Raw genomic sequence first — 15,814 nt, forward strand, 5'->3', positions numbered from 1 at the left:
GGTTACTGTAGTCAACGTTATGCAACATGCGTGTAACGTAATAGCGTAGGTGCGCATTTACGTATGTAATGAGTCTTTTTTGTGTGGCTAATAATAATCATTTGTATTTATTTTTATAAGAAATGAGGCATTAGATTAAATTTAACAAAACATTTATTTTCCTCTCAAAAATACCAGTATATAAGTAAAACACAAAACATAATCATGTTTTTTCTCAACATATTCCAATCACAATGAACCATACACATGATTTAATAATAAAGACAGTACACAGAAGTGAATCAAAACATCCTATATTTAAAGGCACTTAGAGCAGTATTCACAATTTAAAAAAAAAAAACGTTACTTTTTTTTATCATATTTCACCCTAATTTTCCGTTCCTAAACAAATATTCTTTGTGTGACAAATGTATAGCTGGTCAGTATAAGATTTCAGTTTAATCTGTCAGTTTAATGAAGCGACTAATCAAAGTTCTCACGTAAATCCTAGTTGACATTATATAAACACATAATGAAACCTGAGGAAAAAATCTGAGTGATCAATTAATCTGTTATTGTCTTTGGCATCATATTATCTTCATCCTGAAACCCCTCTGGAAGTTTTTCCATCATAAAGCAGCACAATGGAATTTTAAGACAATTACTCTCATGAATGATGTGAAGGGAATGATGGTAACAGATAACATGCTATATTATTTGTATGTAAATTTTTATGTACCTTAAAAAATAAATCTTGTGAGGTAGGCACAGCCCACCTCAACTCCAGCTTGGGTCATATTGACTCCAACCAGCAGGTGGAGCTAAATAGACTCTCTTTCCACGAAAAAGGAAACTAACAGCACCTCTATACCCAGCTCGTGGGACTCCTGACTTCAGGTCGTCCATTACGCCAAGACTGCGAGCCAATGTTTTAAAACGATCAGGACTAGAATACTGCACCCGAAAGGGGCCAGACCCAGACAGTTTCCCACTCTGCAAATCTTCCACGGTGACAACCGGAGCACCGTAAACCTCCTTCTCAAAGCTCTCATCATATTTATTCTTTTCTAAATAAGACAGGTCCATTTTTGTAAAAGGCACAAATTCAGTATTGAGCTTGATAAAGCGGAGGTACTTGTCGTAAAACTGCCCCAAACTCACACCCTTCCTGCCGAATGTTAAAGTTCTGGAAATTTCTGGCCTGATGCAAGACCTGTCTCTGCGTTGATCGGGGTGCCGCATCCAGTCATCCCAAAATGAAGCTGGCCATTTTGGCTCAAGCTCTGCCCAGAGGTCCTTTGTGAGCATCCAGCCCAAGCCTGGGAAAAAATCTGTCCTGTACAACAGGCTCGCTTTTCCAGGGTCCACAAATCCTTCCCGGCCATTGTCATTCCAGGCAGACACGCACCACAGAGTTGGGTCTGATTTTAAAATTGGATGAAGCGATCTGAAGTACTCAAAAAAATCAGAGGACACCTGGTGAAAAAAAGAACAAACATACCATCAACAAAATAAAATGTGAATGGGACATTCTTAAAGGAATAAATTCACCCCCAAAATGATACACAAAAGGAGACATTCTGAAAATTGTGCTGAAGCTTTCAAGCTTCAAAACAAAGGATGCAAAACGCATCTAAATAAGTATTATAATGTGGTCCCTACGGCTAAATGCCAAGTCTTCTGTAGTTAACCAATAGCTTTGTGTCAGAATCAATTGGAAATTTATTTTATATTATATTAGATAATTATTCACTGAAAATCTTCTCCTCCAGAGTGAACTGATACTCTGAAAGATCTGACTGAAAATAATTATTCATTCACAAATAAGACATTGCGGCTTCTCTTATGAATATGCCAAGGACAGCTATTAACATGTTCAGTAAATAAAATCTGAATGCACATATGTGTGTGTGTGTGTGGATCAAAACCTTTCATCAAAGTTATACATGAATTTTGAACAATACCCGTTCTTGTCTTAGGACAAATATTGACTACTATATATATACCGGTATATATATATATATATATATATATATATATATATATATATATATATATATATATATATATATATATACACACACACACACACACGAGTGTGTGTGAATATGACTTGGAGGTATATATAAACATACATAAATAAATTGTGCAGACACATACAAAGCTATTTATGACTTCACAAGATTTAAAATATAGCACAAGAGTCTTAGCAATCATTTTCAAGATACTTTTACGGTTTTATTGAAGCTTGAAAAATTCAGTCTACTTTCGCTGTAATTGCATGGTTAAAAAAAAAGTATTAGTCTTCAAAAAAAATTCCCCTTGTGTATCATCTTTGAATTTTGGATGAACTGTTCCTTTAATGACAGACTTTATACAAACAACATGCATTAAAAGGAAGTTACCTCCAGATCATCCTCCACAAGGACAACCGTTGAGTACGAAAAGGTGTTGAAAACCTGGTTGAGCGCCCAACGGTAATGCCGCGAGATTTTGTAGTAACCCTGGAACTTCTTATGCTGTGTGGGTACTGAGATATCTGAAAGATCAGGCTGTTTGATATGGGTCAGCTGACTGCCATACGAGGCGATCACATCAGATGTTTCTGCGTGTCCGCAGTCCTGGCTCACTATGATTGGGTAGAGCTCGGCCGACGGTCGGTGCTCAAAGAGTTTGTCAAGACAGCGTTTCACGGTCACACGATTACAGGCAATGACTAAAATAGGGATGACCACCGGAGATGAATGTTCTACATTTTGATTAGCAGCTGTCTCACCGCTTTTGTTCTCCCAAACTGACCACTGGTTCTGGATTTGCAATAGGATCTTCCTCTGCGATTCAAGTTCAGCTTCAAATGCATCGGCTACGCGCATCACCTCATTCATTATATATGCGAACTTGCCTCCTCCGGCTTCGTCCCCTGTGTTACCAGGTTCCCCATGGCTGTCCAGAGACCCTTGACTGGAAGGGCGTCTCATGAAGACAAATATAAGAATGACATTCCAAGCTACAAATATGAAAGCACCAAAAATAATAAGAGAACTTCTCTTGGGGAGCATGGCCTGATGCGGGATGGGACAGAGGATTCAGGAAGGAAGAAATGGATGGAGATATAAAGCGGGCATTTAGAACAGGAAGGTTTGATGGATGGATGGCCAAGAAGAGTCTTGTAGATCTTTGATTTTTTTTTCACATGCTTCGCATGATATTTTTCAGTCAGTTGTTACAAAAGTAAAAGAAATTTGTACCATTAAATTAACAGAAGGTGAAAATAAGACATATTCCACGTTTCAGGATTGCGATATAGGTGTTACGGTCCAAAGTGGCACAGTGACTTTCAGCACAGCCTGTAAAATAAGCAAGATAAACAGAGAAAAGGTCACAAGTAATGTTTGCAACTGTTCTGAATCAATATATTGTCAATACAAAGTTTTACAAGCAAACAGCTGAGAAAGCTCTCATTTGAATCACTTTTGCATACGTGCAAGTGTGAATGTTACAAACTACAGATTAGAATGGAAAAAAGTCCACTGCTTTTGCATTTCACTGGTGCACAATTTGAGTGGATTTGTTCTGTGTGCATAAAAACGTTTAATTTAATGCAAAACACTTAATTTAGTCAAGAGGGTGTATCTTTTTTTATACAGTTATGTGTAGCATAGTTTTTATTTACAACGTGGTACATTTTCACCTTCCACACATTATTCACTGAAATCTCAAATGACATAATATTTTGAATTTGTACTATTTTCATATATTTACACGGTTTTCATTTTAATTTTAGTTAAGGTTTTCGTGATTTGTGTTTTTGTCATTTTTATTAGTGAGTTTTAAGATATGTCTATGTAGTTTTTATTTTGGTTTTAGTTATTTTACTACATCGAGTTAAACTAAATGAAAATGAGAAAAATTATTGTTGTTCTGATAATCCATCCATTAGGGTATTTTATATGAAGCCGTGACCCGTCCTGCAGTGTAATCCTATTTTAAACATTTTGTGTATAATACACTGTTTTATGATTTCATATTAATTGAGAGACAACATCACATATTTGTACTTCAAAATCTGTTATTTAACTGCAATTAATTTGACTGCTACTTCATTTAAATAATTTAAAATAAATAATGAAATAGCTAACGTGTGATTTAAAAAGATGGAAAATAAATTCTGACTTGTTAGAGCATTTACGTAGGCTAATTTAAACCTATGTATTTGTCAACTAGCCTACATTATGAGAATGTATCATGATTATGCAGTACGCCTTGAAATGATACTAAGATCCGTTTCAAAATGCACTAAAGTTATTGTTTAATTAGTCACTGTTATTGGTTGAAAATTTATTTTGAAATGTACCTTCACATTGTAGGCTATACGTTAGTAGTATGTGCAAATATGGTAACGGAACAGCAGGCTCGTCTGTCGATCAATAATCTCACCTGTAGCTCATCCAGAACTCCCTCAACCACAACCGCCTAACAGTAACTAAACCAACCTGTTTATCACCCATGAGAGATGAGTTTAAGCAACACAATGATGCGTAAAAAATGCAAACATATCTGACTTACACGAGTCAACGCGCACTCATACTCTGTCATGTTTCCCGTCTTCCTTATCTGCCTGTACACTCATATTTCCGTCGCTTCAAAGATTATGTCCAATTTCAACTAATCCAAGTCATTTATTTGAATCTGGTGTGGATTAGACGTTGAATAATCCTTAATTTGAAGAGCAGTAAACTTCCTTCGCGTATACGCTACCCTTCAAGCTTCGCTCAAGAATGTAATAGAGTTCTTGACTTGACTTCCGGGTGGCGTCATTTTTAGGAAGTCCCTCCCCCGCCTGTGTTTACCTTTATTGAGGAGATACGTGTACATAAAACGCATTTCCTTTGTGTCCATGAAAGGTGAAAGGTTAGAGAAAAGGTTTTGACCTCTGGATACGTGGCTGTATAAGGCGTCATGGTTTTTATGCTGATCCCGCGAAATTTATTAGCAGTGTCTCTGGTGACTGGGGATCTTATTACAAGAGCAACCAGAGTTGGAAAACAGGTGGCCTCCTCAATTAGAAAAGCATATGTGCCCGACATAAATCGGTACTTGTGAATTTTGTAAATCGTCCCACAGTCACTGTAAACCTATATCACATGTGCATGTGATATGGAGTTGACCTGTAAAGTCAAGAAGATAATAGAAGCAACTCCCCTGTTGAACCACATTCATTTTGTCTAGTGTACCCTAGTATTTGTATACAAAAAATTGCATTGTTAAAGGATTGATTAATGACATACAAATGGAACTCATATTAATATGCATTGCAAATATAATTTGGAAATGTATTGGGCAAAAGGTGAATTCCGTGGTCTTGTTTCAAGAGAGAATGGAGTCTGAGACTACTTGTTTCTTAATAATTAACTTTCGTTTTAAAAATAACTAACTTAATAGTCCATATTTTAAAAGCATGCTGTGACTCTTATAAATAAAGTTTGCTGCAATGTTGTCAGCACAGTCTCACAATCATCCTTCCGGAAAAAAATCACAGGAGCAAAAATACTATTTTAATTAATATCAGCACAATAACAAGTGGCCTATTTATTAATAGACACAAAGTCAAACATGCACACTGTAGAAAATTATATGATCAATAAGTTATGACAACATATGTTTTTACATTGCTTTAACTCACCAAAATAAGTTAAGTAATATAAAAAAATATATAGGTTATACAAGAGTCAACTTATTCAAGTCAGTTTAATGTAATTTAAGTTTAAATGACTTAAACATCCAAGTTGACAGCATCAGGTACCTGATCATAAAGGCTGCTCAGGGAAAGGGGAAAAGTATGGTGCAAAAACAGTGGCAAATGTATAAATTGTATACAACACTGCATAATATTCCACAAAGCTGAAGTGCATGAAAGAACATATCTATCTATCATGGGTATGAAAGTGCATTTGTGTGAAGTGTGTGTCGTGGTCTACAGCAGAAGACTCATTCCCCAGGTTCAGCTCCTTGATCTTCATGATGTTCAGAGGTGCATTTGACACACCCACTCAACTTATCACACTACAAAAGAAGAAGATAGTATTGTTATAATAGTATAGCCACCATCATTGCATAAAGCATGCTAAAAGCAGTAATTTCTTAAACTCTTGTAGCCCACTATAATTCATTAAAATATTGCTTATGCAACAGCAACCTCTTCATTCAACTTCATTCAAAACAGTCAATAATTTTATGTAGAATCCTCCTTTATTCTGAATTATGAATAGCATGTCATCATGTGTTATCTGGAGATTTATTTAAAAGTTAGAATTGAATTGATTCTACATTTCGGGCAAAAAAAATTGAGGTCAGTTATGTAATGGCCTAATATGTCACCATTATTTTGTGTATTAGTGATGCTGTAAAACTATCATATAAAAAGTAAATATTTAGTATAGTATAAAATAATATAAAAAGTATATAATATATAATAGTAGCCATATAATAATCATCTGTTCTGTATAGAATTATAAGTAAAAAAGGTTTGACTGAGTGACCTTTTCAAACCACATTAGAGTTGACTTACATCCGGTTGAAGCTGGTTCATCCTGCATATTCCAGGTTGCGTCCGCACACTGTCTGACACTGCAGTTGTCAAATATATCAGTTTATCCTTTAAAGACCACAATAAGCCAAGAGGGAACAACTCATTCACACTACTGCGGTTCAGCGTGCTTATACTCTGAGCGCAAACTACACAAACACATAAAGTCCGTGGATGATCCAAGGTTAGTTTTCGTAAACGCGTGCCATCCAGTCGAAGAACCGGGTTGGTTTTGGATGAAACACTATAGCGTTGAGATTTAAAAGCAAAACCATAGTCCGACATAACTTTCGTCTTTGCACCGGGTGCTTTCATTACCATTCGGCTGTCAAACTTTGTAGAGTTTTTGAGCAGTTGATCTTTGGATTCAAATGATTTTCCTGAACAGGACGTTTCAAACCGCGCTGTAACGGACAGAACTCCGGGAATATCCACTCGCTCCCTGTGAAACACGAATCCCCAAAGAGAGCGAAAATAAGATCTGACCGAATCTCCCCCGGTCCTTCCGAGCCCGTAGACCGACGCTGGAGACCGCTTCTTGTTGGCCTGTTTTCGGGCGAGGATATTCCCCTGACACCGGAGAACAGCCGACAGGGCTGAGGCAGAGGGTGTCGAAGCCATCGCAGACTTTCTTTTGGGACTTTTGTGATCCTTTGAAATGCAGTCCTTATCAATATTTCCCAGTAAAATCACTTTTTGATGTTAAGAGACCCCTGAGCACGAATCTGACTTTGAATGACAGACTCAATGCCCAGGCTATAAAGCGTTATACAGGGCTTGCGTCAGATAGGGGTGTTGGTTATCAACTTGCCTGTGGCCAATATCGTGTGTTCTTCACATGCTTCACATGTTCTTCACATCCACATGATATGCCACATGACATTTCATGAGCTTGTAGACTAAGATATTATCAATCAATATTACTCATAAGTAGTTTATATTTTCCACAATTAGCTCATAAAAATAAGGTGCTTTTTGTCTCAACTTTGTCTCAACTGTACCCATATGTGGTACAGTTGAGACAGTACCATGGTACAGTTGAGACACCCATTTTTAATGATGTAAAGGTAACTAATCGTTCATTAAAAATATAATAAATAAAGACAAATAAAAAAATAACAATTGGGCAACATGTTTGTTTATTCATCCATTCAAATTCATTAATGTTATTTGAATTAGCACTGGTTAAATTTTATAAAACAGAAACAATATATTTTATATATTCATTAATAATACACAGTTTAATTATCACAAATACCTATTTTTTATTTCATTTGCAGCTTATGCTGGCTAATTATGACATTTAACCTGTTATCATAACACTGAACAACTAAACAGTGTGTTTCCTAATAGAGGGAATGCATTAACGTCACTTCCCCGCCGGAACACGCCCCCCTCAGCGGGACTGAGTGGCAGAAGAGCTGCTGCGTGACTGGAGTTAATAGGGGAAACTGCGTTAACGCGAGTAAAACAAACTATTATCAGTTTAAACTAAAAGTTGGACTCGATATAGTGTTCCTTACAACTTATCAAAGATCCAGTGATCCATGGATATTGACATGCAGCCAGGAATCGTGTTTCCTGACATTTATATGTGCCTGATTTCGACGCCGGGGAAATAAATGAAGACAATTTGCCTGTAAACGTTTTATATAAATACAATATAGATAGGTCTAAATCCGAGTGATCACTTACATTAATGTTATACTGTATATCATCATATCATCCAGCCCTAAAACTTGTATAGTTTTTTGTCAGTGTTTATTTAAAAACATCCAAATATGCAGAATATAGTCTGTTCTGTAGCTTTTTGCAGTCTGTAAAAATATACAGTACCTCAGATTTCTGGTCAAATCTAGTTGTACAGTCAATCGCAAAGCTCTTTCCCGTTTTAGATGTGTTTTGTGTGATTTTCACGGCGTTCACGCTGAAAACAAATGCTGCCGCTCAGTCTTTTTGCCACTTGTGGGCGTGACCGCATTCACTCCGGCCGACGGTGACGTCATGCGCATACCCTCTATTGAACTCTATCGCGGGTACAGTTAAGACAGTGTGTCTCAACTGTACCCTGATGGCCACCTCGCGCATTTCTCTAGATTTTGCAATGACCATGCCTGAAACAATCCCATGAAATATGCCCGTTTTTAGGGCACAGAATAACGTTTGTGATTATACCAGTTACGTTTAACAGTCACATAAGGATAATAAGCTATTCATTGTGGAGTGTGCATGGTGAAGTGAACGTCTTACCTTAAAAAAAAAACTTTTGCCGATATCTTCGGAGCGGAGATGCGTCCATTGATCAAATTTCCCACGATCAAAGAGGACACTAATAGCATGTGCACAGCAAAAATCACAACTTGTGCTGGCTGCGCATGCAAGTTATTTAAGGTGTCTCAACTGTACCTATGTCTCAACTGTACCCAGTCTACCCAAGTAATAGATTACAATATTGCGTTACTCCAAACTAATTGCGTTACGTAGTTACTTTTATGGAAAGTAAAGCGTTACGTTACTTTATGCGTTACTTTTTCTCACATGGGCTGGCTTGCTTGTTTGTTTTTTAATAACAAAAAAAAAAACTATTTTTGGCAAATGCAAAGACCCCTTCACACATGCAAATTCACAACTTTCGGATGTTCTGGCATTCTGGATTGCAGAAGAATAGGAATGCAGGAGAAGCGCTTACTTCAGCAAAAAGAAGAAGAAGAAAGTAACACAAATGTGATGTTTATCTAAAGTCATTTTAGCTTATTAGCCTAGCCCTAGGCTATGGTTGAAAAGGATAATCGAAGGTCGGCAGCAAATAAATTGGTGAGATTAAAGTGAGATTAAATAGGCCTACATAAAGTATTGCGTAATTTAATATATTTAATTATTGCAGGTTTGTGTAATATTCTGATTTTGCATCTCACTGTTTATTAATTTTGAGTAATCCTGAAACACATTTGGCAAGTGTAAATGCTTGTTCACATTTAGAACTAAAATCTTCATGTTTACACAGCACACACAACGCCAGAGGCTTACGATTTCTCTCAACACGGGGACAGGAGAGGTGTCAGTCAATAAATGAGAAAAACAAAGTAACTTGCGCTGTACTTTTTTTTTTTTTTTTTACTCAGATATTTTGTTGTAAATTTAAAAGTATTGCGTTACTAGTTACTTGAAAAAAAAGTACTCTGATTACGTAACTCAAGTAACTTGTAATGCTTTACACCCAACAGATATCTATAATTTTTGAATAAACTTTTTTTCCACCTTGTATATTCACATACCTATTATGTAAAACGAAATGTGTATGTTTTAATAAGAAAGGCCAGAACCCACCATACCCCCACCCTGCTTACACAGACCATTATAGAGCAAAAATATGATTGGGCCTCTTGACCTATTTTAAAAACATACTCATATGAACTTGACTGACTGACAGATACTGGCTATGTTGTATAAATAAACATTTGTGCTTTTGCACATTTATGAGGACATAATGAACCATATATTCTATATTTTGAACTGTTAAGAGGACAATTGGACAAGCAGGCCTGGATTTTAGAAGAATAAAATCAGACTTAAACAGTCTATAACTGTATCTTGTGAATGCAGTGTACAGAATGTACACTGGAGGGCATCTGAGCTCACTTTTGATGGTTACCTATGTAGGAAATAGAGATTTATATGTATAATGTGACACAGAAATGCTAGGTAAACTGACAATTTTGTGGCGCAACATGTATCTATATTGTCCAACAGTGATAGAGATCATTTGCAAGTCTGGCTGGATGCCTGGCATGCATTGGCATCAACAAAATATATCTGTAATGTTGTGTCCTCGTTTTTGTCCTTTTTAGTTTGTTATTCTAGAGCACTTGGATTATTCTAGCACTTGGTTACTTGGATTTTATAATTTGGATTAAGCACTGTTTTTACTATCAGAACAGACCTGCAATACATTTTTTTGGGGGTCACAAGAACCACTTTTATCTGCTGCATTGTTATTTTTTGTATATGGAATTATATCCTTCATTAGTTTTAACCCTTATTTATGAAACTAAAGTCCTGCTGACACATCTGTTCCAATGTGCTTGTAAAATAGTAGTATGTGCTTCATTTAAGGGATTACAAGGTGACTTGTGAGTAAAAGCCACATTGTAAAGCCATTGAATATCAAGTTTAATATTATTCTAAAGCAGATGTTTTCTGATTGCTGCATTGGTTATGTTTCTGGTCATTTTCTTTTTTTTATCGGTCAACTTATAATTGTAGGTTCACTCTAAAAATGTATTGACTGAATTAAACCTTTTAAGTTGCAAAGATTATTGACATAATCATTACATCAACAACTTAATATTATGTGAAATTTAAACTGAGTTTTTTTTTTTTGACACTTAAACTGACACTTTTGTTGGAAAAACTATTTGGAGTAATCAACTTAAAAAATCATGTTTATGCTACAAATTATAGGCTATACTATACTTTACTATACTATACTATACTACATACTATACTATACTATACTATACTATACTATTTATTAAATACAATAATTCTCAGTGTAGTTTGTTGGTTGAGTCTTAATTTTTGAGCTGTTATTTATTTAGTTGAAATTTGTTTTCAACAAAATAGTTGAAAGTGTATATTATCACTCAACCAGAAAATGGTCTAAAACGTTTATTATTTTCCACTTTTTTGTCTCTCCCCATTTGTGCAAATGAATAAAAAACTATGAACATACATTATAATTATAAAATTAAGAGTGTGTTATTTACATTATGTGCAGTATAATTCAAAGAATTATACATTTCTAATAAATGTCTTTCCAACATGAGAAAGAACATTTGTGCTGTCATGTACATTTTCAGACTGATATTATTTGCATTGGTTGTCACATTGTCACATTTGTTGTCACATTTTTGTCTTTCCGCGCCAATACCACAAACCATATAGATACAAAATACCTTACAGTACATAAAAAAAAACAGAATTCTTCATGAAATCAAAGGGGATAGTAATATTGTACAATAGTATTATTATTTAATATTATCCAGCCCTTTTAGAAAAAAAAACCTAAATTGATTCATAGTTTAGAAAATTCATCACTGGTCAGATAGACGTCACCATTGCCTCTTGTTCTTACAGACCTTTGCATAATAATGTCTCAGTCTGTGTAAAATATGTCCATGCTCAACAGCCTTCAGTGTATGATATGTTCAAGTTTTTCCAGTTCATTCCAATCGACCCTGTCTGAAGCTTCTTACACAAACGCATACAAAACATGCAGTGTTGTGTTCAATGCAACGGGCTCCACTATAAGAATCCAGCTTGTTTGCTTTGCCCGTCATCCTTCTTGAGTGCTGTGTGTTTTCATCATCCCTTAAGGTGATGGGCTTGGAGAAGTTGTGTTCGGGACTTGTATTGGTTTATGCATAAAGGGCATCACCACAAAGGTGAAGATGCCGACCAGCATCAGAGCCACGGTGATTATGATAATGGCTCCAAGTACGGCATAATAGCACTGATTGGAATACATTAACCTTCTCATGCGACCCCTCATCATGCTGGGCGGTCTTCCCACGTCGATCATAGTCGCCTGGCCCAGACCTTCCTCCATGACTCCAAGTGGGTTATTACCGGCCCGCTCCTCTTTCTTCTTTAACACCGGCAGGTTTAAGCTGGTCTTAATAAAGCTGTTTGGTGTTGGATTCTTAAGGATGAGTTTGCCCTTGCTGCGTTTAAAGCGTACGGAAAGCGCCCTTTGCATGTCGGCCGGAAGTTTCCGGAAGATGTCTTCGTTATTTCCCAGGTGAGGCAGATCTCGGCCGTGTCGGATTACCGTCAGCTCCCGACAGATGGGGCAAATCAGCATCTTGAGCTCGGGAGAACTGACGTTGATGCGTGCCAGGCATTCCAGGCAGAACGTGTGTCCGCAGGAAAGTAACTTGGGAGTCTTGAAGACGTTGTCGAAGCTGCAGAAGCACACAATGCACTCGGTGTCTTCCAGGTCGTCTCTGGGTTGCTCCGTCTTGTAGTGTCCAGGCTCGTGGTCGAGATCTCGCCTCCTTCCCTCCTCGCTCCGACCCCGTTGTTGCTTTACGCTCTCCTTCCGGTCCCGTTCTCTACCCCGGCTACCTTCACGACGCCGGTTTTCCACCTCATTGCTGCGGCTTCTCCTAAGAGGCTTGTCGGGCTTCTGTCGTCGCTCTGAAGTTCCCAGGTTGAAGCTGCCCTTACTTTTAGGCTTGACATTGGGCCCTTTTTTGCTGCCCTGGGGTTTCTCTTTGCCGTCGCTCATTGTGTAGAGCCTTGGATCCACAGGAGCGGATTAAGAGAAAATGGAAGTGTAGTGCGGAAAAGCCTGCAAGGGGACATGAAGCAATACACTATCAGTCTAGATTACAAATACAATCGATGGACTTGACATTCAACAGGCACATGATTTCAAAAAGTGCTGCATGACCTTGTACAAGAACGAACTCAGGTCACCAAAGTGTACAGCTATGCAACTCAAAGGTGGAGATCGTAAACTGAAGTTTGCCATTAGCAGTCAAGTGTGATGAGAACATTGTTTGTTGGTTATTGCTTGCTTTTCTTTGTATAGGCCTGGAATGGCCTTGAGTTTCCTCCATCTTTCATATTTGAAATCGATTTGAAATCGACCCATATAAACCCAAATTTCGATGGCCTCTAAATGATCAACATGATCAAACCTTTGCTAAAAAAACCTGTAGTGCACAACGTGCTTCCATGTCATCTCATTGATAGTTTATCCTTTTCCCTATCATTCTAAAAACGTCCCCCTTCAGGTTGTGGTTCACGACACGTGTCTTTTTGCTTTGAAATCTTTAAGCAAGCGTAAGAATAACGTTTATATTGTTAGTAATATTTCAAGATGAACATTTACCGGACTGAAGCAACTTGGTTTACTGCATTATCCATACATAGTTTTTTTTTTTTTAGAAAAATCATGTAAAAATGTCAAATATGATTTTAATATGGTTTTTGAGGAACGCTTATTCATCTTTCATTTCATCTCTCAATTCATTTGACTTTTTGGCCATATACATTTTAAGAAACTGCACCAACTGCCAAATTGACAATAATGGCAATAAAATGCTGGTGTTTTTTCCTCCTCAAGTCAAGTGTGAGCGCCATATTCTCATTATATGAACCATAAAAGCATAATGTATCAAATATGATACTCAACAAAAACACATATGCAATTTAAAGGCTCAATAAAATTTTCCATTTAAAAAAAATAGATTTTTCAGACGATTATTTCATATGACAGGCTTTACAGGGTTTACACAATTCTTCTGAGTTATCTTGTTACATGTTTTACAATGTTCATATGTGATCTTGGGTTAGTAATTAACACAATGAACAATTGTAAACCTCAGGCTACCATTCTTATTTGCATATTTATGAGGTTGAGAACATCTCAGCGAATATGGCCTGGTCAATCTGTTTGTAAATTGCTAAAATAATACTCGTCACCCCAGCAAAGCACAGGGTTGCCAGGTTTGCGTAACAAAACCAGCCCAAATACTGAGGTGTTTTATGAATGCCTGTCGCTAAACAACCTGCCGTTGTATTGTAGCACCATATTGTTTCACATTGGCACCGCAATTAAAGGCATAACCAAGGGATAACACGCTAACCAACTTTCTAATTGACAAGGAATTTTAAATGAAATTAGTGTGTAAATCCCATAAGAGTGTTGACCTAAACTCAAAATCTGACTGTACAGGAATGCCAACCAGAATATCAAGTTTTTACAGGAAGGTGCAGATCCCAGTTTCATTCTGTTTGCTTATAGTTAAGCTTTAACTGTGAATCAAGTCAAGAAACTCATGAAAAAAATAACAAGGAATGTCTACAGCAAACAATTACATTATTGAATGTGATATTATGAACATGTAAAATCCAGGTTGAATTTAGTTGTTCAGTAATTAAATTAGCCCATGTTTTTGCACTCAGTTCTATCTATAAATGTTATACCGACTGGCCACATAAAACACAATCAACACCTTTATTTTTAGGAGTATTAACTTTGAGCAGTAAGCAGAACTAGTTATTTTTCAGATCAATAAATATATTTGGACTAAAGGACTTCCCAAATTAAAAGCACACACCCACAGGTTTAGCACAAACCAGATCACGTCAGACCTGTCACTTACACACCCTTCATTTAAGATCAAGCCACACTTTTTACGTAAGTGAATTTCATGAATGTTTGTCCAGGTTTGTTTGTTAAAGTCAGTTCCTTTAGGCACATACCTTAAAGATAATAAAAAAAAGGCTTTTTCGCCATTATTTCCCCAAAAAATTAACAGAGAAGACTTTGCTTAACATTGCAATATGTGGGCAATTTTGTCACACTGGAATAATAGAATTAAGTAGCATTTTTAAATAAATTACAAAATAAAACATACAACGTGTGACAAAGTATACAAGCAAAATATTAGCCAAAATATGAATTTTAGTTTGGAATTCACAAAAAAAACAAAAAAAAAAAAACAAGAAAGAATCAAATTCAAAAGAGGTTTGAGCTAGGTGTATTTCTTTTTAGTCTTTTACTTGCTCAAAATATGAAATATTCATCAGATGACAGAAGGCATTTAGTAGATTGTGTACAACAAAAGTTTTGATTGTGTTGATAATTTAGAGGCCTTAGAAATTTGAGTATCAAATATGTTACAGTATAGGCTTTGTAGAGTTAAGAATGATCCTTGATCAATACGCAAAACCACTATCAGAGAGAGTATATATTTGTGTAATTGGACTGTTGACTCAAAACCTTATAGTTGTAATAGCCATGTGACAACACTGTAAAAAAAAGTTGCTGCCTGAATTTTTAAAGTCATTTCAACTTAAATCACATTAAACTGACTTAAAAATAGTTGAATCTTGTATAACAAATGTTTTAAAACTTATTTTGGCGAGTTAAAGCAATGTAAAAACATTTGTTGCCATAACTTATTGATCGTATCTTTTGTTTTTTACAGTGAACTAGCCCCATGTCTTCATGTTGGATCTGCATTTTATAAGTTAAAATCACAAAAAAGTGTTTCTAAAAACTTGCAATGTACCTATGAGCTGAAGAGCAGTTGAACCCAGATGTTTAGGTGCCTCTGAAGTTTGCCTGGCTCCAGAAGCACATATTCCAGGTGTGCATCCAACAACGCAACGTGAAAGGTGTGCAATCCAGTCCTTTCTGTCTTCCTCAAAACCTATCACTGCGGTTTTCATCAT

The 15,814-nt window shown here is 36.5% G+C and overlaps 3 protein-coding genes across 4 annotated transcripts; all 3 read right to left on the reverse strand.

The window, feature by feature from the left end:
- Positions 1-135: 135 nt before the first annotated feature.
- Positions 136-4,789, reverse strand: mgat1a (alpha-1,3-mannosyl-glycoprotein 2-beta-N-acetylglucosaminyltransferase a). Of its 2 annotated transcripts, none has more exons than XM_056270803.1 (3): positions 4,546-4,789; positions 2,385-3,326; positions 136-1,455 (listed from the first exon to the last, which is right to left on the reverse strand). In XM_056270803.1, the coding sequence occupies exons 2-3, from the start codon at positions 3,036-3,038 to the stop codon at positions 757-759; spliced, it is 1,353 nt and encodes a 450-aa protein (XP_056126778.1). In that variant the 5' UTR covers positions 3,039-3,326; positions 4,546-4,789; the 3' UTR covers positions 136-756. The 2 variants fall into 2 exon arrangements, with proteins under 2 accessions (XP_056126778.1, XP_056126780.1); XM_056270805.1 differs by lacking the exon at positions 4,546-4,789 and adding an exon at positions 4,417-4,485.
- A 1,117-nt stretch (positions 4,790-5,906) lies between these two features.
- LOC130104346 (uncharacterized) lies at positions 5,907-7,313 on the reverse strand. Its single transcript, XM_056270812.1, has 2 exons — positions 6,548-7,313; positions 5,907-6,042 (listed from the first exon to the last, which is right to left on the reverse strand). The coding sequence occupies exons 1-2, from the start codon at positions 7,184-7,186 to the stop codon at positions 5,968-5,970; spliced, it is 714 nt and encodes a 237-aa protein (XP_056126787.1). The 5' UTR covers positions 7,187-7,313; the 3' UTR covers positions 5,907-5,967.
- Positions 7,314-11,218: 3,905 nt separating this feature from the next.
- rnf183 (ring finger protein 183) lies at positions 11,219-15,812 on the reverse strand. Its single transcript, XM_056270810.1, has 2 exons — positions 15,652-15,812; positions 11,219-12,917 (listed from the first exon to the last, which is right to left on the reverse strand). The coding sequence occupies exon 2, from the start codon at positions 12,852-12,854 to the stop codon at positions 11,937-11,939; it is 918 nt and encodes a 305-aa protein (XP_056126785.1). The 5' UTR covers positions 12,855-12,917; positions 15,652-15,812; the 3' UTR covers positions 11,219-11,936.
- Positions 15,813-15,814: the final 2 nt, after the last annotated feature.

This window comes from Rhinichthys klamathensis, unplaced genomic scaffold, assembly GCF_029890125.1.
Source record: "Rhinichthys klamathensis goyatoka isolate OS25496 unplaced genomic scaffold, OSU_Roscu_1.1 h1tg000308l_1, whole genome shotgun sequence".
Taxonomy (NCBI): domain Eukaryota; kingdom Metazoa; phylum Chordata; class Actinopteri; order Cypriniformes; family Leuciscidae; genus Rhinichthys; species Rhinichthys klamathensis.